The 25,977-nt window shown below is 60.1% G+C and overlaps 2 protein-coding genes across 5 annotated transcripts in view; both read right to left on the minus strand.

Annotated features, from left to right (window-relative positions):
- Positions 1–4,792: 4,792 nt before the first annotated feature.
- On the minus strand, positions 4,793–7,612 carry CD79B (CD79b molecule). Of its 4 annotated transcripts, none has more exons than XM_075559418.1 (6): positions 7,546–7,612; positions 6,913–6,963; positions 5,674–5,985; positions 5,366–5,484; positions 4,994–5,035; positions 4,793–4,891 (listed from the first exon to the last, which is right to left on the minus strand). In XM_075559418.1, exons 1-6 carry the CDS (start codon positions 7,610–7,612, stop codon positions 4,793–4,795), a joined length of 690 nt encoding a protein of 229 aa, XP_075415533.1. The 4 variants fall into 4 exon arrangements, with proteins under 4 accessions (XP_075415533.1, XP_075415531.1, XP_075415535.1 ...); XM_075559416.1 differs by having other exon boundaries at positions 6,913–6,966; XM_075559420.1 differs by lacking the exon at positions 5,674–5,985.
- A 5,141-nt stretch (positions 7,613–12,753) lies between these two features.
- Positions 12,754–25,977, minus strand: part of SCN4A (sodium voltage-gated channel alpha subunit 4) — a 28,520-nt gene continuing 15,296 nt past the window's right edge. Inside the window, exons 14-24 of the mRNA XM_075559421.1 lie at positions 21,811–22,287; positions 19,964–20,099; positions 19,430–19,584; positions 18,644–18,817; positions 18,328–18,450; positions 16,863–17,141; positions 16,646–16,699; positions 16,295–16,432; positions 15,690–15,794; positions 14,811–15,081; positions 12,754–14,051 (exon numbers count right to left, since the gene is read on the minus strand). Coding sequence (XP_075415536.1) covers positions 12,820–14,051; positions 14,811–15,081; positions 15,690–15,794; positions 16,295–16,432; positions 16,646–16,699; positions 16,863–17,141; positions 18,328–18,450; positions 18,644–18,817; positions 19,430–19,584; positions 19,964–20,099; positions 21,811–22,287 — 3,144 coding nt within the window. The 3' untranslated portion in view covers positions 12,754–12,819. The remainder of the gene's footprint in view (positions 14,052–14,810; positions 15,082–15,689; positions 15,795–16,294; positions 16,433–16,645; positions 16,700–16,862; positions 17,142–18,327; positions 18,451–18,643; positions 18,818–19,429; positions 19,585–19,963; positions 20,100–21,810; positions 22,288–25,977) is intronic.

Below are 25,977 nucleotides of genomic sequence, written 5' to 3' on the forward strand. Positions count from 1 at the left end.
TTTAAAGAGCTCTGCTGATGGAAACAACCGCAAACAGAGAGATTAGCTAGGACCCACAGGTTGTGTGTGGTGGTTGGGGGGGGGGCGATGAGGGAGAAGGATGGTGGGAATGACCGCACCGGCCAGGGACGCCATTCAGTGTACACGGCGAGGCTGTTGACTTGGCGTCCATTCTCAACAACAGCCGCAAAAAACTATACCCAGGAGGTTAGGGGAAGAACAGGGGTGGGGGAGGAGGGGTGGACGCATAACAGCCCCTCCCCACCCAGGGAGATGAACAACAGAAACGTGGGCGAAGGAAAACATCAGTCAGTGTAAGACATGAAAAAAAAAATTTGTATATTATTAAGGGTTCATGAGTAAAGGGGGGTGGGGAGGGAGGGGGAAAATGGAGCTGATGCACAAGGGCTCAAATGGAGAGAAAATGTTTTTAAAATGAAGATGGCAACAAATGTACAAATGTGCGTGACACAATGGGTGCATGTATGTGTTGTGGTAAGAGCTGTTTAAACCGCCAATAAAATGATTTTTTTTTAAAAAAAGACACAAAACACACGCACACAAATTGCATTTAGAGATAGATCTCAGTCAACGCGAGTTCAGGACTGAACGTGCTTTTCTCAGCCGTCACTACAGTTTTCAGATAGAGGTTTGTAGGAGGTGCAGCTGCGATGTCCCAGAGGAAGGTTTATTGTTCGAGAAGATTTTAAGAGTAGAAGTGGAGGGTGCCAGACTGGGGCGCAGTCTGGAGACCTGGGCCACCCTGGGATGTCACGGAGGCAGGCTCTGGGTCCCGCTGTGGCGTGGAGGGAGCATGGACCCCAGACGGAGGATTCTGAGACGGCCTTCGAGGCCAGGTCTCTGCTAAGAGACAGTCGCTACCTGCTTGTGACCCGAAACAGCAGCAGTATTTCAAGTGTTGTTTTGTTTTCTCTCTCCTCTCTGATTTTTCTGGAAAAATACCCAGGTCCCCGGGCCAGATCACCTCAGCCTTAGCAGCACCTGCAGCCAGCCTGCCGGAAGTCAAGCTAGAATGGAGGAGGAACCAGCCTTGCTTAAACCCCTGCCCCGGGGGACTGGGCTGGATTCCCCCAGTGGGCAGTCGCGCATATGCCCACCCAGGAGCCTGGGGCTGTGCTGGGGTGGGGGGAGGGGAGCAGCCCCAAGGTTTGGCTGCTGGGGGTTGGGGGGTGGTCCACTGGCCTTACCCTCCAGGCCCTGTTCGCAGGTGGGAGGGCCTCTAGCCTTTGGAACTTGGGGGGCAGAGCAAACCTCTTCATTACAGACATTGAAGGTGACCTGAGTTGTCCCAAGATTCCCCCTCCCCTCCTCCTCTCCCACCTTCTCTAGTTCCACATCTTCCTGATGCGAACCCCTTCCAGGCAGGCAGCCGGGTCATAGTAGAGATGCTGGGTTGAAGTCAGAAAAACTGGATGGGAGTTTGGCCATTCATGGTGTCTGCCCTGAGCCTCCGTTTCCCTCGCCTGTAACGTGGGGGTAGTGCGACCCCTTCCCAGGGGGTTGCTGGGGTCCTGTAAGTGAACATGGACATGCTCGATCCGTCTTAAAGGACATTTCAAAGGCACTTCACAAATATTCGCTGCACCTCCAGTAAACGTGCGTGACTCCATTTCGGTGCCCCGAGTGGGACGGTGATTATACGCATCTATGCAGGTACCAATGACCTGCGTGTGGCACACGGTTGATCGTCGAGCCGCTCACTGCAAGTCCAGCAGCTCAAACCCACTGGCTCCTCCACAGGAGAACGTGAAGGCTGTCTCCTCCTGTAACGCATGGACCTGGAAACCCACAGGGCAGTTCTACCCTGCCTGTGGGGTCGCTATGACTCAGAATTGATTCGATAGCAGTGAGTTTTGTTTTGTTTTTAATACATGTATTCAGGAGCCCTAGTAGTGTAGTGGGTTAAGCACTGGGCTGCCAATTGGAAGGGCAGTGGTTCAAACCCAGCTGCACCTCCGAGGGAAGCAAGATGAGGCTGCTCTCGTGAAGATGTAGACTCAGAAGCCCTAAGGAACAGCTCTGCTCTGGCAGAATTGGCCCCATGGCCCTGAGTGGGGTTTATACTCACCCCAAAAACTCACAGCCATCGAATCGATGCTGACTCATCACGACTTTATAGGACAAGGCAGAACGGCCCCGTGAGTTTCCAAGAGCACAGTTGTTTACGGGAGTAGTACTAGATTCCCAGAACTGTGCACTTAAAGAAAAAGACCATTGTGCCATCTGATCACTCAGAGAATACACATCTGCTTCAATGCCCTACCCGCACACAGGTTTCACGATGCTCATTTTACAGATAAGGCCACTGAGGCCTGGGGTGTTTATCACTCCCCATCCTCACCCAGATCAGTGGCCTAGGGGACGTCACGGGAGGTCACGTCAAGGATGACGTGGTCTGTGACCCAAGAACAGCAGAGCCGAAGGGGATTCAGGGGTGGGGGTGGGCGTGGGTTCTGCCTCCTAAGCCCCTGAAGGCACACTCCCTTTGGGAGTGAAAGACAGCTCCGGTTGGGGGGGGGGGCGGGGGGGGGAGGCTGGGCAGGTCTGACTGCTCAAGTGAGTCTGGCAACAAAAGCGTCGAAGTTTTAGAGAAAGCTGGTGACATGAGGTATTCATAAAGGGGCCTGTGGGTAAAGCCAGGGGGAGCCCAAGGAGGGAAGAGACCCAGCTGGGGGGAGAAGTGAAGACTCCCTCCCACCCACCCCAGCCCCACAGCCCAGGGTCCCCAGTGGAGAGAGGACAGAATTAGCGTCACTATGCAAAACAGCAGGAAAGGGGCTCCAGCCCAGTGCAGGCAGAAGACAAAACAAACCAGTTCCCTCTGGCAGCCCGGGCGGAGCTGAGGCCCCAGGGTGGGCATCCTGAGGCAGGCTGGATTGTCAGGAATCCCCACAGCGGGGGCCCTGCCCACCTGCCAGGGGCTCAGACACCCAAAGGCTGGGCCGGGCAGGGCTTCCTCTGTGTGAAGGGGGCACGGGAGAGCAGTCGGAAGGGAAGCCAGGGCGTGAGAGGCAGCAAGGCCTTCTGGGGTGGCTCCACAGGTCAGTGGGAAGCAGAGGCAGCCTGCCTGGCAGGTGGGCTTCGTACAGGGAGGCTCATGACATTTGTGTTCCCAGCAGTGACCTGGATGCTCTGGGACCACTTGGGGAGCTTCTGGTGAGATGCTGGGAAAGTCGGAAGGAGTCACCTGACTTAAAAACAAGGTAACACCCAGGGGAACAGACAGCAGAAAAGTGGGTGAATGGAGACAGCGGTTAGTATAAGACATGAAAAAAAAAAAAAAGAAAAGATAAATGATCAAGGGTTCATGAGAGAGGGAAGGAGGGTGGGGAGGGGGATATGAGCTGATACCAAGGGCTCGAGTAGAAAGAAAATGTTTTGAAAATGATGATGACAACAAATGTACAAATGTGCTTGACACAATGGATGGATATATGGATTTTGATAAGTGTATGAGCCCCCAATAAAATGATTTTTTAAAAAGCAAACAACACACAAAAAACACCCCTCACTCCCATCAAGTCAATTCTGCCTCATCGCGACCCTGTAGGACAGGGTGGAAATGCCCCCTGAGGTTTCAACATTGCATCTTTGATGAGAGTAGAAAGCCTCCTCTTTCCCTTGTGGACCAGGTTGGTGGCTTCAAACTACTGACCTTGGGGTTAGCAGCCCAATTTTTAACCACTACGCTATCAGGGCTTCAGTTCACCTATCCCGAGGCACCACCCCCACAGTCTTCCTTTTTAGGATCCTCTATCTCTGGCAGGCTCTGGATCACCCTTAAACCCCAAACAAACGAAACCCAGGCTTTGGGAGTTTTGTTTTGGTGAGGTGAGGTGTGGAGTGGAGGTAGGGAGACCGTTCCCCTTAGGGGGCTTCTAGTCTACCTGGAGACCCAGGGCCAGTGGGGAGTGGAGCTGTAAGCTAAGGCAGGGCTTGGGCAGGGCCTGGGGTGCTTCTGCTGGAGTGGGATGGTGGTGGACAGACAGCAGCATTGGGAGGTGGAGGTGGAGGCAGGGCAAGACTGCAGGGCTCCAAGAGCAGGACCCGGTGAGATGGGTTGGTGATGGACATGGGCCGAGGGCATGCCTGCTGGGGAGATAGGCTGGTTGAATCGCTCTTTCTCCAGTTGCTCTAGGCTCAGCTAAGGGGACAAAAGAGGTAAGGGGCTGCAGGACGCAGCTGCGTCTTCAGAGAGGAGCCATGCATGGGCCCAGGAGAGGGCCACGAGACCTTAGCCTACCCCCTGTGGGCCCACAGACCCCCTCGCCCCACCCCACAGCCAGAGATGTCACAAGTCCGTGTGTGGTTCTCAAGACACACAGTTTATTCCATAGGCGAACAGGCTCGAGGCCCCTGGGTGGGAGAGGGCCGGGGAAGGAGGGAGGGAGACAGCTCTCAGTGGCCCCATCTGGGGCCAGTCGGGGTCATGGCTCTTCCCAGGCTCCTCAGAGGGCTGGTCTGCTCTGAATGCACTGGCACGTTCTAGACAAGTCTCTACTTTCCCTGCCCCCACGTGAGGCCGTAACCCACAGCAGCCTCCCTCCCCAAGTCGGCCTCAGCCTTTCCCGAGATTCTGCCCCGAATCTCTGCCTGGGGCCCTTCTAGTCCAGGCCCTAGGGGAACAGCTGGGGACCTGGGGGCTGGCGGAGAGGCGGCCGGTGGGGATGGGAGATACATGGAGAAGGGGCAGGCTGGGAGCCGGGCAGGCTCTGAGGAAGTCAATGGCGCACCCAGGAGGCTGCGCCCAGGTGTGGGGAGGTCCGGCCCCTCACTCCTGGCCAGGGTGCTCACCCACTGACCACTTGACTTCTCCAGTCCGCAGAGTGACGATGTCCTCATAGGTGGCTGTCTGGTCAACGTTCAGGCCCTGGGGACACAGAGCGGAGCTCAGGGCGTGGTCACGTGCAGGATGGAACCCACAGAAGGTGACCCCTGCCCACCCTGGGGCTGAGTGTGCCCGCCGGCTCACCTCATAGGTGTGGTCTTCTTCCATGCCCGCCTTGCTTTCATCCTGGTGGGGACAGGGGGATGTGTTCAGAAATGCAGAGATGCAGGGAAGGCCAGGGAGATAGGCTTAGGGCTTGGGGGTCAAAGGACAGGGATCAGGGTGAGGGGCACTCACTGGGTCAGCACAGAGACTGCCCTGAATCACCTCAAAGCCTTACTGATAGACTCCGTGAGGGGGGAGCGATAACAAGGCGTCCAAGAATGAGGAGCGCAGTCTACCACGATTGACCCCTTGAATTGTGTTTCAGATCTGAATTGTGTGCCAGTAAAACTGTTGGGGGGGGGCGCGGGGGGCACGCGTGCGGGTTGACCGAGTGGGGGGCTGAGCGATCACCTTGTCCAGCAGCAGGAAGATGGGCACGATGATGAAGAGGATGATGAGCAAGGTCTGGATCATGATGATGCCGTCTTTTAGCGTGTTCCGCTGCTTCAGCTGCGCCAGGGAGCTGAACCCTGGGGTGGGGGCGGGGCAGAGGAGTCAGGCCTGCATCTCTCCTGGGGACTCTGAGGGTCCCACAAGGACTGGTAGGTTAGGCAGGGCTGGGGTGTGTGCTGTGGGCACTCAATGAGGCTCCTCTGCAGCCTACCTCCCTCCCATGCCCCCCCACCCCCGGTTGAGGTCAGGGCCGGCCAGAGACCCACCCATGACCCGCAGCTCGGTGCCGCAGCCCCAGTTGGTCTCTGGGCGGGGGCCGCCGCATGTCTGCTGGCAGAAGTAGATGCCGTTGTCCTCATACTGGATGTCGCGGATAGTGAGGGTGGCCACGGAGTGGTTCCGCGTCTGCAGGATGTGGCTCTGGTCCTCCAGCAGCTCCTGGGGCTCCTGGTCCCCCAGTCGCTTCCAGAACCACTTCACCACGCCAGTGCCGTCTGTGTGGCATTTCACCTTCACCGTGTAGCTCCGCTTCCGGGCCACGAAACGTGGGTTCTGCCAGATTCGGGAGCAAGGGCTTCCTGTGGGCACCAAGGCCAGGCTCAAAATCCCGCCCAGCATCCCAGCTGCTGGACGGACAGACCTCAGTCCTCCAGAGTCGGCTACCCCTGTTTCCGCCCTTCTTTCTCAGCCACAGCGAGGTGAGCACTGAGTCACGTGAGAGCCACAGGCCAAACCACCAACCCGCCCCTTCCTGCCACCCTTTTAATTTCCGTTCAGAAGCACACTGAAACCATCCTGCTCCCTTCCAATCTCCCTACAGCAGCTGGCTCCAGGCCTCCCCCTGGACAAGGGGACCACAGACAGGGCAGACCTCCCCCAGGACTCGGGACCTACAAGTTCTGATAACTTTGGGTCTCTTCCAGGCTTCCTGGTGGCACCCTGCCTGCATCCAGGACACAGAGGGCACCCCCTCGCCCAGCAGCTGAGACCCCGTCTCCCCTGCGAACCTCTCTGTGGCACAGGCCTGCTCCCCCCTCTGGCTCTTAGTGTGGCAGGTCCTCCCCTCCCTTGTCACCCACTTTAGGCTCCCTTATCCTCCCCTCCCTTGTCACTTCCCCTCCCTTGTCACTCCCCTCCCTTGTCACCCACCTCCTCAAAGAAGCCTTTCTCTTGCCTCTGCCTCTCGGAGCACCATCCCCCCAACCCCTCACCCCTCACATAGCTGAGACTCAGCCTGAGCCTGCTCCCCTCTAGGCAGACAGACCCAGGCCTGACTCCCCGCTCTGCGGTTTAACCGCTTCTCCCTGGACTGGAACCGTGTCTAATGAGGGTAACAGCTGCCGGGGACTAGGGCCAAGGGGGAGAGGCAGGCCTGCAGAGGTTGGGGCAGGATGCCCTGGGTGAGGGGACCTGGCACGGCTGGGCCAAGGGGCAGCCAGGGGACAGCCTACAGGACAGTCACCAGAGGAGGTAGAGATAAACCAGGAGTGGGTGAAGTTGCCAACCTGAGGAGTCCGGGTACAGGTCCTCTGTTTTGGCGGCAGGCACCGTCTCACCTGCTGAGGATGGAGGGAGGAAGTGGGTGGGGCCTGCCAGGCCTCTAGGCCCCAGAGTGGCTGCCCCGCCCCTGCGCTTGCACCCTCTCCTCTTCCAGACCCACCTTCTCCTTCCAGGGCGGCAGTTTCCAGACCCCTCTGCCTGCCCCACCCTCCGCCCCTGGACTGTGGCCTCAGCCATTGGGGTATCAGGAGACCTGCCACCTGCTCCCTCTTCCCCCGACTCTCAGGGGGTCCTTGAACAAGCTGTGATGCGGAGACTGGACAAGGGAAGCCCCAGCTGGGGTCTTCTGACTGACGGGGAGGCCCTTTCTGGAACAGGTGTCTTTCCACCTCCACAGGGAACACCCCAGGGACCTCTCCCAGCTCTCCTTCCCTCTGCTGGGTGCCCACCCTGGGCCTAGCTCCTCCGACCATCACCCAGGCCCTCCAGACAGGAGACTCCTGGGCCCGGCATGGCAGCTGGCCACACATTCAGGCCCAGGGCTCAGGAGGGAGAAACAGGTAGTGAGGAAGGAGTTGGGGCCTGACCTGGGGGACCCAGCAGGCCTGGGGGTGGGTGGGAAGGTGGGAGGATCATACCTGAAAGTAGCAGCAGCAGCAGCACTAGCCAGTTGCTGGGGACAGGGGACAGCACCGGCCCAGCCATGGTCACCTCTGTCCCAACCCCAGCCCCGTGCCCACGTCCGAGGCTGCTGGGGGGAAACGTGGAACTGGCCGCCTGCAGCCCGTCCCCTCCCCGCCTCTCCCCACCAGGCCCCTTCCTGCCATGCAAATCAGGACCCAGGGGAGGCACCCAATCTCCAGGGGCTGGGGGAGGGCGGGCACACTTGTCAGCTGGGCTGCCCTAGACTTGAAGGCCACCTGGTCTGGGCACCAAAACTGGAGTCCAAGGTGGGCATCCCTGAGGTGAGACCTCTAGGGGTTATCCTGGGCCCCCCACCCCCATTGCACCCACCCTGCTGCTGGCCGCTCCCTGGGGCTCGGAGCTGTCCATCCTGAGGCCTGCAAGCTCCCGGGAGCCTTTCCAGTTTCTGGTTTATTGAAATGCACATGGGTGCATGGCGAAGAAAGGGCGGCCCCTCCCGCCCTGGACCAGCCCACACCCTTCACTGAGCACTGAAGAAAGACCACCAAAGAGGGGGCAGCTTCCCACCCACTCCAGCTCCCTAGAGAGGCCTGGAGCAAAACCTCCTGACTGCAGTGCAGGTGGCCCTGCTGGGAGTCCACGGAGAGTTGCCTGGGGAGGAAAGGGGTCAGGGAGGTTCTTGAGCAAGAACAGGCCCAGCGTGAGAAGCAGCCGCCCATGAGGGTTGGCCAAGCCTCCGGAGAGGCCCCTCTGCCTTGTGCTGGGGAACAGCTGCCCGGCGTCTGCCCAGGGGCACATCTCAGGGAAATCCCACCACCCAGCTAATGGGGGCTGTTTCACGGGATTCTAAACGGCCAGGCCCCAGAGTCCTGAAGCGCCGCCTACAGCTCTGGGACAGAGGCCAGGGTGGTGGTGGGGGTGGGGGTGGGGGGCTGGAGTTCAGAAATGAAAGGCATTGTCCTTCCAGTCCATGGGGAGGGAGCCTTCAAGTCCAGCTGTGGGCTCCTGCCTGGGGGGCCAGTGGAGGCCTTTGGGCAGTGCACAACCTGTACGACTGTACATGGCCATCCCCAGCCCCCGCCCCCAGCCAAGCCCGCTCGCTCGGAGTCTCTGTCTCCTCGCAGCCTCTTCATTCTGCTGACCCTGACCCCCAGGAGGCAGTGAAGGTGAAGGTCCTGGTCAGAGGAGCCCCTTCTCCCTTCCCATTCTGGGCCTGGGCCTCACCTGGCAGGATGGGCTGAACTCTGGAATTAGCTAAGGTTTCATGTAAGGGACAGCCTGTTCCAGGCAGATGGACCCAGATGTTCTTGCTTGTTTCCAGATGAAAAACAACAACAAAAAACAACCTCCAGACCCACACATTTCTCTGAAAATGTATCAGATGTTCAGTGCCCAGGAATATAAACATCACCTGAGGTCAGCTCCGGGAGCAGCAGGCCCCTTGAGCAGACTCCCCTCCCCAGCCTTCCCGGTTCTAGGTTGGAGCCCCTGGCTAGCTTGAGTTTCAGAGTCCCCCCTAAAGTTGGGGGGAGGGCTCGGTCCTGTGTGTGTGTGCGCGAGCTAACGTGTGTGTCATGTGCGTTTCCCGGCTGTGTGTGGATGTGGCCTGGGGCCTCGGGTGCTGGAAGGGCCATGGAGGTGGGCACCCTCTAAGCACAGATGTCAGCGTCGTGGGTGGGGATGCAGATGTGTCCTTTGGAGCTCATTCCCATTCATGCGGGCAGGGGTCAGTTTTCAGGAGCTGGGGCGGTGGGGCCTGGGCTGCCACCCACAGGTGTATTTATCACGTTGAGCCACGCTGTTCCCAGCCCGCGCTCCCGCCCACAACAGGAGGCCCATCCCCATCTCTGCTTCTCGCTGTCCTGAGCCACACACCCGGACATCTGGTAACCGCCCTCATCTTTCCAGGAAGGCAAACAAGAGAGGGAGGTGGGGAGGAGGGCAAGGATGAGGGGCTCAGGAAAAAGCAAAAAGATAGGGACCCCCCATCCACCTCCACTCCCACTCTGGGAGTGAAGAAGCGCAGGGGACCCAGGGCTTGGATGTCCCCCCTCTTCTCAATTCAGCATTCCTCAGTGTGCCAAGGGTTGTTGTTAGGGGGGAGCCTGCTGGCCGAGGAGGAGACAGCTTTGAAGCTCCCCTGACACTGTGGGTACCCCAGCGGCCCTCAGCTACAGGTGGTCGCACGGGAAGCAGTGGAAAAACCCCTTGAGTGATTGTGACGGCCACTCCAAAGGGCTGGGGAACTGCAGCGCGCGGGGGGGGGGGGGGGTTGGGGGGTGTTGGGTGGGGTGGGGTGTGTGTGTGTTGTGTGAAATATTAGCCAACCTCATCTGTTTCTCCCAATACTTTGCCTTTTGTTTCCCCATCAGTCAAGGCCCAGGGCGAGGGTGGGCCAGGGCCGGAGAGGGCTCTGGTGAGGTTGGGAGGGGTCTTCTTCCCAGGGAAGGGGGTTGGCGCCCTGAGCATTGAGAGCTGGCCCAGTGGGGGCCTCAAAAAGCTCTCCTCTCCTGACAGGAGAGAACTGTAAGGTGGCGAGGGTCACAGGGACGTGGCTGAGGGACAGCTTGGGCAGATGAGACTGTTTACAGTCCCTGAAGCCAAGAAAGATAGGTCAAATTATGCACCCCACCCCCACCCGCCCTGGGCTTGCTGACTGCTGGGGGGGGAGGGCCGAGTGCCAACACCCATTTACCCTTTGTCACAGGGCCATGTTGTGGGCTACAGTTCTGGACTCCAAGCTCGGGGGTCAGAGGCAATTTGGGGTGGGGGTGGGGGTGCGATGTGCACTATGTGCTCCATAGGCACCTGAGGTAGATGGGGAGGGCTCCCAGGAAGGAGGGACTGGAGGGCAAGTGTCCCAACGACCCATTTCCTGGGTCTGGCTACTGCCAGGGAGGGAGGGAAGGAGGGAGGGAGGAAGAGATGGCTGTCTACTCGCGTAAAGAGGTAAGGCCTCAAACCCACAGGGCATTCTACCCAGAGCTGTAGGCTCGCCAGAGTCTGAATCGGCTCGATGGCAGTGAGTTTCGATTTGGTTTTTGGAGGGTCATGAGTGGGGAGGGTGAGCTTGGTGCTGCCTGTCAGGGAAGGAGGGGCATGGTCTCCAGATTTTTTTTGGGGGGGTGTTGCTGGAGTTCTCCTTGTCTTGCCCTCCCAATCCTCAGAAGCCCCCCACAATGTCTTTCCCTCTTGGATCCAGCCCCCGCCCACCTCTTTCCTTCTTGTTGCCTCTGCCCCGCCAACATTCACTGGAGTCGGGGCGAGGAGCGGGAGGGTTTATTCCAAGAACTGTCCAAGGGGCCCATCTGCTGCCCTGGCAGGGCGGGCCCATGGGCAAGGGGAGGTGGGGACCCTGCGGTCTGCACAGTCTGGTGGAGAAGGTCCAGTCAAGAGGTTCTGGGGGCTCTTGGGGCCATGCCAGTTCAGGGCCCTGGAGGGAGAGGTAGGCGCAGGCAGGGAGGGAGGAGGCTGAGCCCTGGGCGGATGGAGGGGGGAAGAGGAAGCCTGAAGAAAAAGACAGAACCGCAGAAGAGGCACAGGGAAGCGAGTTTTCAAGGAGATGCAGGTGAGGGATGGGGAGCCAGGCTCCCCAATGTGACAGCTGAGAGACAGGAAGACTGGGGAAGACTGGACCCCACCAGGAGGGAGGGATGGGGTGTGTATGAGAGAATGGGCCCACGGTCACGCACACACAGCTCAAACATGCGTATGGTGTCCTGAAGACTGCCGTGTCTTGAGTTTTAAGCTTATTGTTCATGAGAGACACGAAGAAAAGGCAGAGGGGTTTATGCCGACACGGGAGTCCAGGTGCAATTTGTATCATACCTGTTCCCACCCACACTCACTCACGGCCCAGCACGGTACACTCACAGGAACAGCCCTGCATTCTGGGGGCATGCGGACACATGTCGACACAACACACACATACACACACACACACACACACACACACACACAGGGGCCTGAGCAGATGGCCCACACACGTTAGCCTGCCTTCACACGAGGACCTCTAGACACCATAGGAACAGTCACACACACACACAAATATACCTGTACACTCACACATATGCAGGCTTCACGGTACAGAGGTCGACACCCATATGGACTCATACTGGAACACACATGGCTATACAGACACCCCAGCAGACGGAAGCCACACAGGTGCACACATAGGGAATAAACCCGACCACCCCTGAGCAGCTCTCTCAGTGTCTCCATCAAGGGCGGCTTCTGTCTGTCTCGGTTGCAGAAGTCAGCGGAGGCCTGGCACCAGCATGCCCAGCAGCAGGGCTGCCTGGCTCTCACTCTGGCAGAGGTGAGCCTGAGCCTGGTGGGTTTCCCTGCGGCTAGCCCCAGGGTCACCGACACCCAGCAGGAGCTCCATCAGACCATCCTCAGGATCACTTTGAGGAGAAGCAAGAAAGGATGAGGGCAAGGAAGAGATGGGAGAGGGAGGACTGGGAGTTCTCTGAGGCTCTGTTGAAGCTTCGAGGAGTGCTGTGGGGGTGATGGAGGTGCCAGGAGGGGAGGCAATGAGGGAGAAGGTTCTTCCTGAGCGCCAGGGTCTCCAGCCCTTCCCCAGATCTGAAAGCTCAAGTTGGGAAGAGTGGCTATACCATCCATCGTGTTGCCCGGAACAAAGCAACCGACTGGGGGACTTCCTCTTCTGCTCGTCCCCTAGGGGTCAGCCATGGGCCCTGGCCACAGTCCAGTGTGTCAGGATCCAGTAGCCACTTAAGGTCTGTGGAGCCACTTCTGGGCCAGTGTGCTGTCCATTTCCTTGGGAGTCCCTGAGCAGGCAAAGGGAAGCCGCGCCCTGGGGCTAAGACATTGCTCTTTGTGATTGGTTTGTGCACCTGAGACACTTTCTGGGGAGAGGAGTGGACGGCAGCCCTTAAGACTCTGGAGAAGGAGGGTGGCCAATCCCTCCACTGTAGGCTGGCTTCTCCCCGAGTCGGGGGTCACTGCTTCTGGTGTGTGACCTGCCCCAGGGTCAAGAGGAAGGGAGTGTGCCCAGGAGGTCAGAGGAACTTGAAGGCGATATCATGGTGTTTGGGGCCTCAGGGCCAGCATGAAACCCCCAGGAGCAATCCCCATGTCCCACTGCCCGAGGGGGCAGGCGCTTGAGCCTGGTGGTCAGCCTCGGCACTCCCACTTCTTGTCCCTGCAGGAGGGAGCCAGGCACAGCCCCAGACTCTCGGCTTACAGACACCCGGGTGACTGGTGAGACTACAAGGCTCAGCTGGCCACCTCACCTCTGCCCACTAGACCAGAGACTCCTTGACCCCTGGGCGCACTGTCTGCCCCAGTGGCGACGGTGGGGAGAGAGAAGGGGCAGTGTCTGAGGGGACGAGGGCCGTGAGCCCCACGGCAGGCCTGGCGTCCTCTGTGGAGGGCGTCACCCCGCTCTTGTCGGGCACACCGCTGTCCCCGTCCAGGTGGCCATACATCTGGTTCATGGCGGTGGCAATCAGCCCCTCCTTCTCTGGGGCGCCATCCCCGCTGCTGTCCTGGCTGTGGCGGTACATGTAGGAGGCCTGCTTCACTGAGCGCTGGAGCAGGTGCCGGCGGTACGCCCTCTGGATCTTGATGGCGCACACCTCCTCCTGCTTCCTCTTGAGGGTGGTGGTGATGGGCTCATAGGACACCTTGGAGGGGTTGGCTGCCATGAACTTCTCCTCCATGGTCTGCTTGAGGGTGTCCATCTCCCCCGAGTCTCCCAGCACCTCCTTTGTCAGGGCGAAGAGGATGTCCAGGCAGTGGATCTTGTCTCCAGGTACCATGGGCAGGTCCAGCGTGATGAGCTTGATCTTGTTGGGCTTGGCGATCTTCAGGGGCTCCTGCAGGGTGTCCACGAAGTCAGAGAGGCGGCTGTAGGCGATGAACTGCGTGGCGTCCGGATCAAACTTCTCCCAGGTTTCATAGAACATTTCGAAGTCGTCCTCGCTCAGGGGCTCGGTGCTCTCCTCCGTGGCCACGTTGAAGTTCTCCAGGATGATGGCGATGTACATGTTGACCACGATGAGGAAGGAGATGATGATGTAGCTGCAGAAGAAGCAGATGCCGATGGAGGGGTTGCCACAGTCGCCCCTGACGCTGGTGCCCGGGTTCTCGAGGGTGGGGTCGCAGTCCGGGGGCCCGCTGTTGAGGATGGGGTTGAGCAGCCCGTCCCAGCCGGCCGACGTGGTGATCTCGAAGAGGCAGATGATGCTGTTGCCGAAGGTCTCGAAGTTGAACATGTCGTCGATGCCCGACTCCTTCTTGACGTAGGCGAAGTTGGACATGCCGAAGATGGAGTAGATGAACATGACGAGGAAGAGGAGCAGGCCGATGTTGAAGAGGGCGGGCAGGGACATCATCAGGGCGAAGAGCAGAGTCCGGATGCCCTTGGCGCCACGGATCAGCCGCAGGACGCGCCCGATGCGGGCCAGACGGATCACGCGGAACAGTGTGGGCGACACGAAGTACTTCTGGATCAGATCCGAGAGCGCCAGGCCTGCAGGGAGGAGCCAGTGAGAACCAAAGCCTGGGCGAGGGGAGCGGGTGCTGGGGGTCAGGCCCAGAGGAGGGAGGGCTGGCCTGGTGCGCCTTGTCCCAGGAGGAGGCAGCCGAGGTTCAGTCCTCTGACTATAGCCCCGGTGGCCTGGCTGATTAGGCTGGCCTCACCCAGGGGACTTGGACCTAGTGGGGACATCTTGGCTGGAGGGGGTATATGCCAAAGCTGATTGGATGAGGGGAAAGCCAATTCCTAGGGCAGGGGAAGGAGCCCCGGAAGTGTAGTGGGTCATGAGCGGGCTGTGATATCACCAGCTGCTCTGTAGAGAAAGAGGAGGTTTTTGTCCACTCTTTGGCATGAGGAAGGTTTGAGAACCGCTGCTTTAAAGCTTTGGAAATCCACTGGGGGGCACTTCTAGTCTGTCTACGTGGCAGAATCGATGTGATGACTATGAATCTGGAAAGTTGTTGGCAAAGGGCCAAGGAGAGGAAAAGGAGAGAGAGAGAGAGAGAGAGAGAGAGAGAGAGAGAGAGAGAGAGAGAGAGAGAGAGAGAGAGAGTGTGTGTGTGTGTGCAGACAGCAGGCTGACTATGAGCCCACCCTCTGGGGTTAAGTGTCCATGCCAAGTGTCTGTGTGCGTGTGTCTGGAAACACGCCAGGTGCACCCGGAGGCGCCCGCGCCCGCGAGAGGAGGCGGCACAGGTGTTTGAGTGGTTCAGCCAGGCCCAGGCCTGCCCATCCCCACCAGGCCCTGCTCACCGGCGATGGACAGGATGACAACCACAAAGTCGAAAATATTCCAGCCGACGGTGAAGTAGTACTGGCGCAGGGCAATCATCTTGAGCACACACTCCCCCGTGAAGACGACGATGAAGGCCATGTTGATGTAGTACAGGACGTCCACCTTGAACTTGCTCTGGTCGTCCGTCTCCACCATCATGGTGACCATGTTGAGGCAGATGAGGATCATGATGGTGATGTCGAACACCTGCCTCATCACCAGGTCATACACCAGGCCCTGGATCTTGTTCTGCAGCGGGGATCGGCACATGTGAAAGTGGGATGGGGGCCAGAGCCGGGCCCAGGCAAGATGGGGCAGGCAGGAGACACAGGATGATGGCAGGGTGGGCAGAGGGAGAGGAGAGAGGATGGGAGAGTGAGGTGGAGTCTGTCTGCTGAGGATGGAAGGGAGTCGAGGGGTGGCTGGCCTCTGCTGGGTCGGGGAGTCGGTTCTTCTGTGAGGCCCTTGAGTAGCTCTCTTGCTCGGGGACCCCCCTCCCCTGGGGTCTCCAAGTGCCCCTCCCCTTCTCGTGAAGGCATGGCTCACTTTGGGGAGCACGTGGATGTTCTCTCTCTCCCCCTTCCTGAGGGCCTCATCCTGGAGACCGCTGAGGGACCCAGGTGAAGGAGCGGGTGGCTCTGCAGGGGTGGGGCTGCAGGGGTGCAGGCACCCTTGTGTCGATGCTGACGGGGTGGCCCTTGCTGCAGCTGGACCCAGACTTACACTAGTAGCCTAGCCTTAAAGGTAGATCACAGGCTACAATTGGCTCCCATTGTCCCTCTTGGGGAGCAGGTGTGCAGGCGCCTCCATCAACTGGCCTGGCCTGGCTGCAGGAGAGGGGTCCAGAGCGGTGGTACCTGGGGCCGGGGAATCGGCTTCTGAGGCTTCTTGGAGCCCAGCTTCTTCATGGCATTGTAGTACTTCTTCTGCTCCTCTGTCATGAAGATGTCTTTCCCTCCAAAGTAGAATGGGATAAGGCTCCATAAGGTTGGGGTACGGAGGGTCTTTCTTGACCGCTAAGATCGCCCCCTCCCTCCGTGACCATTGTCTGAGCAGCCCCCACTGCTGCAGAGGGCAGTGGGAGGAAGGGGTCAGAGAGAGGGGGGGAGGGGGAGGAGGAGGAAACTGAATGGGATTAAGGGCCCAGAGAAGGGATGGGGTGGGGGCGATGGACAGAGGGAGGGGGACTGGACTGCCTCATGCATGTTTCCATTCTCATCGGCTCTGAGAACAACTTAGCCAGGGGCTGGCATCAACCCCACGTTACAGATGAGCAAATGGAGGCCCGGGGAGGCCAAATCAGTTGATGAAGCTCTCCTGGTAGGATTTGAACCAGGGCTGGCTGTCTCCAGCAGTAGCAGAGCAGGTGTTCCGGATCTGACGGAATCAGTGAGTGGAGGGAGGGGATCGGGGTGGGGTGGGGACCGGGAGAGGGGGAGGGCAGGCTGGGCTAGACACTCATCTTCTTCTTCTGCTGGTTGAAGTTGTCTATGATGACGCCGATGAAGAGGTTGAGGGTGAAGAAGGACCCGAAGATGATGAAGATGACAAAGTAGAGGTACATGTAGAGGTTCACCTCATATTGCGGCTGCTCCTCTACCTGTGGGGCCACCGCACAGGCACAGGGTGGGGGTGGGGAGAGTGCACGCACTGGCCTCTCCATGTGCCCCACCACATGGTGGACAGGGCAGGCCGAGGCCCGGAGGTGGACCCCTCTCACCCTCAGGGTCCCCAGCCCCAGGGGATGGGGCCGGACGCACCCCTCTGTCTTCCAGGCCCCTCTCCCTGTGCTTCAGCAGGGAGCACCGCTCACCTCTCGGGAGTCCACAGCTGCGTACATAATGTCCATCCAGCCTTTGAAGGTGGCCTGAGACGGGGAGTCGGGGTGAGAGGGGGAGCGGGCTTCTCCCTGCTTCCATCTTCAGCCTCCCCCCACCTCATACCCCAGAGTCTCGGGGACAGTGTCGGCAACCCCTGAACGAGGAGCAGCAGTGGGCTCAGGTGCCAAGAGGGCCTGGATGGGTACTCACCACCTGCAGGAGGGAGAGGTAGCCCAGGCCCACGTTGTCGTAGTTGACCTTGACGTTGAGCCAACGGACCTGGCCTGTGTGCATCAGGCTCTCGCACTCGGACTTGTTGTTGACCTCGGAGATCTCGAAGCGCACCGAGGTGGTAGTGTTGATACAATAGTAGAACTTGCCGGCAAACAGGTTGACCCCCATGATGCTGAAGATGAGCCAGAAGATGAGGCAGACGAGGAGGACGTTCATGATGGACGGGATGGCCCCCAGGAGAGCGTTCACCACCACCTGGGGGCCGGGGGGCTGTTACCAGCAGGCCCTGGTCTCTGATGAATGCTCCCCACCTATACCATCACCAGGGGCCAGGGCTGGGCCGGGCTGTGACTTGGGGTGGGCTTCCTGGTGGATGAGCAGTCTGAGCCAGAGCCAAGGAGGAGAGGTTGGTGTGTGTGTTGGGGGGTGGGGGGGTGGGAGAGCTGCTCTGCTTGGCTGGAGGCTTCTCTAGAAGCGGCTCGCCACGCATCACCAGGCAGGAGACAAACACTCCTTCCTCGGCCCCCATAGGAAACTTGGCTCACGTGACCCCAGCCCCTTGCTCAACTGCTCACAAGCAACGAGCCACAGGGCTCTTGGAAAACAGCAGTGCCCCTGGAATGGGGACCCAGCCTCCCCGACCAAGCCTGCCTGGGTGCACGGGCCAACCCCAACTATTTCGGGCCAGGCCGAAGCAGAGACGGGTCCATTGGGAAGTAGAAGCTGTGACTTAAACTCCAGACGGAGTGGGTGGCACCGCGGGGGTTCTGTTCCAGGCTGCGGCAAGTACCAGGTGTGTGGCTGAGCAGGGGCTACTTCCCCTCGGCAGGGAGACACCCTGGCTCAGGGTCAGAGGCTGGGCTCCTTGAAGGAACCGGAGGGGTCTCGTGGCCACCACCAGCTGTCTTCACAGCTTTGCCCCCCAGGTTGGACTGTTCCCAGCAATCCTCCCCTGGGGAAGCCCCTTTGCCTCCCCCCACGCCGCCCCACCTTCTTCACCTGTCACTTCCGCTATTGGGAGCCTGAGGGATCCTCTCTGACCTCAGGGTAACCCAAGCTCACTGAGGAGGGCGGGCTCAGAGCCCTGAGGGCCCAGCCTGAGATTGGGGCAGGATACCCATAAACCCACAGACCCCATATGGCCACAGGCATCACCAAGAACCCACAGATCTGTTCTCCTTCCTCCTCCTCCTGTCCTGGTGCCTCCGAGGGCCCCCTCCCCAGTGGTGGAGCTGAATTCAGAGCCTGCTGGATAGGGGACTCTGGGAGCAGGAATGGGGTGGGGTCCAGGCAGGGAAGGAGGATGTCTTCTCCCAAAGCCAGTCTTTCCACAGAGCTGGCCTCTGCCTCCCCCTAGCGGTGGCCAGAGTACAGACATAGGGGAACCCCCCACCCACCCACCCACCCTTTGTCTTCCCACCCAGTCTCGCTCTGCACCCACCCTCATGCCCTCGAATCGGGACAGTGCCCGCAGGGGGCGCAGGGCCCGCAGAGTCCGCAGGGATTTGATGGGCCCCAGTTCTGAGTAGCCCATCCAGTTGGCCACCAGGCTGATGATGGAGACCTGTGAAGGGGGACATCCGTGAGGGAGGGCCTCCAGTCTCCCCCAGGTCCAAGACACCAGCCCAGCCCAGCCCACCCCTTCCTCTGGAAGGCTTTCCTTGAGCCGGGAGAAGTCTGTGGGGGTCAGATCCATGGGGTGACTCCAGACAGTTTCTGGGTGGGCCTGGGGGGGCTGGGGGCCTGGAGGGACTCACGTCCACGATGAGGAAGTCGAGCCAGCACCAGGCGTTGGTGAAGTACACCTTGAAGCCGTAGGCCACCCACTTGAGCAGCATCTCGATGATGAAGATGTAGGTGAAGACCTTGTCTGCGTACTCCAGGATGGTGCGGATGACCGGTCGCTGTTCAATGTAGATGTCTTCGAAGGCCTGGGGGCGCCGGCAGGACCAGGCGTCAGCCGGGGCCAGGGCCAGGGCATGGCCCCTACCCTGCCTGCTGTGCTGGCTCCCAGGGGTCGGGCCAGGGGCAGGTGGCTGGTCTCTCCCAGCTTCCCCCCTGCCTCCCTATGTACAGCCTCTGGGCTCCTTGTCCCCAGCCCTGCATCTAGGGACACTCACCAGTCCACTAGTGGGTTTCTCAGGGACACAGCTTCCTCCTGCCCACCCCGGCCCCATTCTCCTTCAGCACCCACAGCATGAGAAGGCCCACCCACCGCTTTGAGACATGCGTGCACTCTCTTATCATAACCAGGAACCCTGGCTGGTAACCAAAACCCAGGTCCGTGGTTTGGACCCACCAGCCACTCCACCGGAGACAGGCGTGAGAAAAGCCTGGCAGCTACTCCATCCCACGGAGTCGCTATTGACTAGGCACCACTCGGAGACCAACCCATAACCTGGAACCCCAGGTAGTTCCCCGAGATTCCCTGGGTTCAAGACGGACTGGGCTGAATCCCTCCCCTGGTGTGGGGAGGCTGAAGCCTCAGGGGAAGCTGCCACAGACCCCCCTGTCTCCCCCAACCCCTGGGGGGCGGTGCCTACCAGGGCCCCGCTGCTAAGCAGGATCATGAAGACAATGAAGGTCTCGAACCAGTTGTGCTCCACGATCTTGAAGCAGGCCCTGCGGAGTGTCCACCACTGCTTCCCTCGGCCCTGGGAGACGTCCACGTAGAGGCACGGGAAGCGCTGGACACAGGCTGAGGGGAGAGGGGGCAGCCTGTTAGGGCCTGGGGGCTGCTGCAGGGTGCGTGGGCAGTGTGGGTCACCAGGCTACCCCTCTACTGTCCCCAGATCACATCTCCTCCGCAGAGTGGGCAGGTGAGGAGTGGGTGGGTCAATATGAGGACAGCTCTCCCCCTCATTGTGGAGTCTCAGGTTCTGCCCCTGGGGTCCTCTCTGCCAGGGGGTGCCAATGCCCTCCACCACCCCCTCCTGCCCTCCTGGCCCAGGCAGCCTTCCTTGCCCAGCCCAGGGCCTGGGTACACAAAGCCTCTCAGGTGGCTGTAGCACTCGGATGGCTGGGCACACATGGCTCAGACCCCCCTTGGGGGATGTGGGGTAGGGCGGGGTCCTCACCCTCCGTGAAGCACTCCTCCGGCTGCTCCCCCTCAGGGTTTTCCTCGGCCTGTTCCTCGGGGTCCTCCTCGGGGGGCTTGTAGTCGGCGGTGCTGCACACGGAAGAGTTCCCGTCGTAGAGGGGCTGTGGGGGCTTCTGTGGGTCCTGGGGTCAGAGGGAGGTCAGGATGAAGACGCGGGGAAGGGGGACCCTTCCTTCGTCCCTCCAGCCCTGGGTGAGCCAACCCCAGGCAGGGTGCTCCCACCCTCCAGGGGTGGGGGCAGGTGGGAGGGTAGGAGGTGGCTGCAGAAGAGCAGGGACACCCAGGGGGGCAGCTCAGGCCCTTTTGAGGGGGCAGGATGTAAAAGGGCATCAAGGTGGAACTGGGCTGCCACAGCCCACAGGTCACAGGCCATGTGGGGTCCCCATGCCCATCGTCTGTTTGGCTGAGGAATCCAGAAAGGATGGAAACTTCTCCTGGGCCAAAGCTGCCTGCCCAGGGAACTTGAGAGGGAGCGAGAGGGGTGGGGTGTTGGCCCCGCTGGCCTCTGGGGCTGCCTCAGGCCAGCATCCTGGGCCTGCTCCCCTTCCTGCTCAGAAGGGAGCCCCCCTCACGGCTGGGGGAAGTGGAGGAGCAGGTCAAGGTCTCGTCTTAGGGCAACTCTGGGTCCAGAGTACAGCACAGCAAACGGGGGAAGGGGTGGGCGCGGAGCAGTGGGGTGGGATTGTTTCTGTTACTAGGTGACAGAAAGGGAAACCAAGGCACAGATTTTTAGGTCAGCCAGGACGTTCATGGAACCCTTGCCCCTGCACACCCCAACTTCCTTAAACGCTGCCCTTCGGAGCCATGGTTGCCCCCTTTTCAAAGCCCCATGGGCCCCTCCCCTCCATTCCTGCCAACGTCCTCAGCTCCTCCCCCACCAGCTCCTCCTATCGAGGTCAGGGTACATTTCTGTGGGTATTTATAGCTGGGTAGGCATTTGCGCCCCTGGTTGGTCAGCACCACGTCTTTAGGGGGAGTAAGAAGTCAAGCGTTTCCAGGGTAAAGTTCACTCAGGCTCAGATTCCCAGCCAGCCAGAGACTGGGGTCTCTGTCCTGGGAAAAGTGCTCTTCGTTGCACCCCACCTCCCATGCCACCACCGCCCACCAGAGCTGGGGCGGGTGAGAGGCTGGGGCAGGGCTCCAGCCGCAAACCTGGCTGCCTTGTTCCACGTCCCTCTCTTGCCTGGTGTGGGAAGGGGGGCAGGGGAAGGAGGCATCCCAGGCAGCAGCAGCCCCGCAGTAAGAGCTGGTGTGCTCCAGCCCTGAGGCTATACTGCTCCCACTGCCCCTCAGGGGTCCTTTCTGCAGAACCTCAGGACTACAGCTTGGACCAGCCTGGGAAGCTGGGACAAGCCCTGGGGGAGAGGGGGGCGCTGGTGAGGACTGGGGGTGGTGGGGTGGTGTAAGCAGGTGTTGAGAACCCCAGAGGGGTGTTTAAAGAGGTCTCTTGTATCCCTAGTGGTGTCCCCCCCCACACACACTGAAGAAAGGCCTGCTAAACTACTTCCTACAGATCACCCATTGGAGACCCTGCGGATTCTAGCTCTACTCTGACACATACAGGGTGGCCATTGGGTGTGTTCTTGGGTCCCAGGTCTGGGCTGAGCTGCCGCAGATGAGAGTCCTGTCCAAGCGTGCCCCCTGCAGGTGAGAGAGGGTCCCGGGGGGACCATCAGGGCTAGAGTGGTGGGGACCAAGGTCCAGGGGGGCCGGGGGGATTCAGGGCAATCCTGTCAGTGGACCACAGTCACTGCAGAGTGCCCCCGTGCTAGAAACACACCACCCCCTCACTGTTCACAGCGTGAGCGAGCGAGTGGGGCTCACCTTGACCTCCTCAGGCTCCGAGAAGGTGTCGGTCTCCTCTTCTGTGGGCATCTCCAGGTCTGACTCCTCAGAGGCGATGGGCACCTGGATGGTCAGGTAGGGGTTGTTGATGAAGTCGAGGTGGGCCAGTTCGATGCTGGCGGGCGAGCTGTCTGCCAGGCCCACGTGATTTAGGATGTGGTTGTCCTTCAGAGCCTTGTCACCCTCCTCCGGCGGCGGCTCCTTCTTCTCGTCCCCGGGCACAGCCTCCCCGGCCTCGGGCGCCTCGCAGGCCTCCCTGAGGCTGCGTATGATCTCCCGGGGGTGCAGGATCTTGCCCCGCAGCAGCCCCAGCAGGAAGGTCTTGGCGAAGGCGATGCCCCACTTGATGCGGCCAATGGCGATCTGCAGGTTGTTCATCTCGCTGTCCTCATCGGAGGCCGCCAGGCTGTCCGCGCTGAACGAGCTCAGGAGCAGGGCCAGGAAGAGGTTCAGGACCTGGGTGGCAGGGGCAGGGCCTCGGCTCAGCCTCTGGGACCCTGGAGCTGCCACCCGGAGCCAGCACGAGGGCCTCCAACTTAGAGTTTAAACACCCCCTCACCCGTGCTGGCACAGCTCCCCGGGCAGGCAGCGGGCCTCATCACCCCCACTTTGCAGATAAGGACAGTGAGGCTTTGGGCCTGTGCTATGACTGTCCAAGGCTGGGGCAGGATTTGGCACACTGGGTGACAGGGGCACTCTGTGATGCCACCTCGCACCTCCACCCCCACTGCTGGGCACACAGAGCAAAGAACAGGGCTCTGGCTTCCTCGGTAGGTCCGGGCCGCTTTCATCCCACATCTGTGCACCGGGACTTTCTTGCATGCTTGCGTTTAACCTTTGCCTTTTCTTATTAAGTGGGACTTTCAGTCCACTCATGGTTCCCTAGTGCTCAGACACATGTCCCCTCTCTCTCTGGAGGGGCGTCCAACCCACTGCTTCCACCTCCTGTTCTCCCCTGTGGGTTCCCGGTTCCCTTTCTGCACCCCTGGTGACCCAAGGCCGTCAAGTGGGTTCTGACTCAGAGCACCCCTACGTCGGGTTTCTGAGACGGTTAATATTCCCGGCAGCAGATGGTCCCTTTTGCCCATGGAGTGGGTGGTGGAGTTGAACCACCAACCTTGCGGTGAGCAGACCACCTGCCTTCCCCGTTGGATTTTCCACTGGACACACACCCACTGTGGCCTTGCCTCTGCACACAGCAGTGAGCAGTCTCAGGGGGCTGGAGATGAGGGTAGAGAGAGAGGCTGGATCAAATACAAGGAAGGGTTTGTGGATGCTCTGGGTGAAGAGCAGTGTGAGCCCACCGGTGGCTCTGTGGGAGAAATGACCGGGCCGTCTGCACCCCTGAAGGCTGTAGCCTAGGAAACCCCAGGGGGCAGCCCTACACTGTCCCACGGGCTCTTGGCGAGTTGCGTAAGCAGCAGCACACAACAACCACAGCAACAATGCAGAGGAGGGTGTGCAGGTTTCGAAACCACCCTGCCAGTCGACAGGCTGTGTGTCCTGGGGCAAGTCACTTCACCTCTCTCTGCCCGTTTCCTCGTCTGTGGAATGGGAACACTATATATAGTACCTGCTTCTCGCAGCGTGGGGAGGTTAGATGACCAACACAAAGGGGGGGGGGGTGCCCAGTTGGGTCTCTAACCACGCTGCCTGTAATATGTGATCAGAAAGACCTGTCTGTGCAAGGCACAGGCAAAGGCTTGTTCCCCTCCCAGGTAAGGCTCTCCTTTTATGGGGGAGGATATGCCGTCCCCTAGGACACACAGCATAGTCAAGACTAGAACTCAGGTCTCCAGGTGTCCCACCATTTTGGGGGAGGGGGGCACTGGTCACTTGGATGAAAAGGTGAAGGGCAGCTCCAGAGGACAGTGGGGCATCAAGGGGGCTGCCTTCCCTCCTGTGAGCCAGAGGCAGAGTGAGGGTTTTCCTTGGCTGTGGGGTGTGGTGTGGGGGAGGAGTGAGGGTGGACATGAGGGGCGGGGGGTCGGGGGGACACAGGACATGCGAACTTTTTATACATGTCTGGCTTTCACCAGTATCGACCACGGTCTGCTCATCATTGTCTTAACTGCATACCGCATTATAGCTACAACATTTCCACCCTCTGGAGGAAATTTCTCATGCCCCTCACCCACTTCTATGCTTTTCACCCCCCACCAATGTTGACTGGTCACTCTCTTTCTCCGTAGGGGGTGGGGTGGGGGGAGGCGCCAAGTTGCCAGGAACACATCTGAGCCGGGAATTAGCAGCTCTGCGGGTCAGCAGGGTTTGCGCAGGACTCCTGCCTGGGACAGAAATAGCCACCAGGGCCAGGAGGGGGTGGGGATGGAGAGGAGGGGGCCAACGTGACTCCCCTAGGGCTCTGTGGGGTGGCTCAGGTGTGACCCAGTCACTTCCTCCTCTTCTGCACAATAGCCCGGAGGAAGTGCCCAGGGTCATGGGCGTGGGGAGCACGGGTCCCCAGACACCCTGCACTGGCCCTGGCGCCCTCTAGCACCTGCTTTCCTAAGGCTGGGGGTGGAGGGGAGGGACAGAGTCCAAGAAGTCCATGGTGCTGCCCTCCTCAGCCACTGGGAGGGCCAGAGCTGGGCCTGCAAGGAGTGGTGGTGGAGAGAGAGAGAGAGAGAGAGAGAGAGAGAGAGAGAGAGAGAGAGAGAGAGAGAGAGAGAGAGAGAGAGAGAGAGAGAGAAGGCTGCGACAGGAGTGCGGGGGTGAGGAGCTGGCCCGCAGGGGCAGTGTGGGACAATGGTTATGGACTCTGGCGGCAGCCTGCTTGGGTGCAGATCCTGTGCACGCTGCTAATTCACCTCCCAGTGCTGTTCTTTCTGCACCTTTAAAATGCCGGCCAAGCCACCCAAGCTGCTGCCTCTTGGAGGGTGGCTGTGAGGATTAGAGGCACCGATGCTCAAGGTTGGACGGCAGCCATCTGCTTTGGGGGCCCTGTGGGGGCAGCCAGGGGGACGATGACTGCTTCTGCTGCCGTGACAGGAGTTCCACAGACCCAGGTCCTAATCCCGGCTCAGGGACGCCTGGGCGCGGAGGGCAGGAGCCCCTGACAAAGGTGCAGTCTCACCAACGGCTGGAGCCTAAGGGGTGCCTGCGGCACTGCCCCCCACTTCCTCAGCTCCCGTGGTCACGTTGGAATGTCCCTGACCACATGCGTCCTGTGATCCACCACCCTGATCACCCCATTTCTCAGATGAGAAAACTGAGGCACAGAGAGAACAAGGCTCATAGCTCCCCAGCAGTCAGTGGCCACGTGGGCTCTCGACCTGTGTTTGAGTTCTCACACACACAGACAGAGAGAGCCCTCTTGCAGGCCCCCAGTCACGCCGTGTCCTTCACCTTTCATTCCCAACTTTCTGCACAGTGTCCTCCTCTGACCCTCTCTCTGCACCCCTAATCTGCCCCAGAAGTGCACCCACACACTCCCCATTCCCACTCCTCCCCAGGGACAGTCTGTCAGGGACCTTCTCTCTCGCTGCCTCTGGGGGCTTGGGAGCCATCCCCACAACCTCCTGCAGCCAAAGTGACCTCCGTCCCCTGGCTCAGACCCGGCCCGAGGCCGGACAGCATCGATAGCTGACAAGTGCTGAGCCAGCAGCTCCAGGATGTCACAGGCCTTTTGGGGACATAGGGACGTGCACCTTCCCTCGCCCATGCCCAGGCCAGTGCCAGTCACTGCAGGGGGCAGCCGGGCACAGCACCGCAGGGCCCTGACAGGATGGTTCTCCCACCTCAAGACGGGAAGGTGAACCACCTCTGGGGCCCAGCCACAGAAATGCCAGTCGCCCGCTGGACCCAGCCCCAGTCCCAGCCCCATTTCTCCTCAAACCGGGCACACCTGCCTGCCGCCCTGCACTGCCCCACGTGCCGAGTCCTGAGCCCCAGACAGTGGCAGGAGGCTATCATGCCATCTCTGCATTCCCGATACCTGGGCCTGACGCCCGCCTCTTTTGGAGTCTCAGGGACAGAGGAAGACAAGAGGAGGGTGGAGGCCCAGCAGCTCATGCCCCTTTCTCCACACTAGCTCAGCGACTCTGTGAGGGCCTCACTTCTCCCACTGACAGTCAGGGTGTTCAGCCGGACTCAGCATGGCTCTAGGCTGCAGTGCAGATGATGGAGGAGCCGGGATTAGAACCC

This window comes from Tenrec ecaudatus, chromosome 10 (assembly GCF_050624435.1).
Source record: "Tenrec ecaudatus isolate mTenEca1 chromosome 10, mTenEca1.hap1, whole genome shotgun sequence".
NCBI classification, from domain to species: domain Eukaryota; kingdom Metazoa; phylum Chordata; class Mammalia; order Afrosoricida; family Tenrecidae; genus Tenrec; species Tenrec ecaudatus.

Excerpts from the sequence above, each read along its gene's own strand:
- CD79B (XM_075559416.1), bottom strand. The coding sequence starts at position 7,612 with ATGGCTGGGCCGGTGCTGTCCCCTGTCCCCAGCAACTGGCTAGTGCTG. Across the intron at positions 5,986-6,912 it reads CCTGTACCCGGACTCCTCAG|GAAGCCCTTGCTCCCGAATC; the intron begins GTTGGCAACTTC and ends TGGTGCCCACAG. Across the intron at positions 5,485-5,673 it reads CACCGAGCTGCGGGTCATGG|GGTTCAGCTCCCTGGCGCAG; the intron begins GTGGGTCTCTGG and ends CCCCCACCCCAG.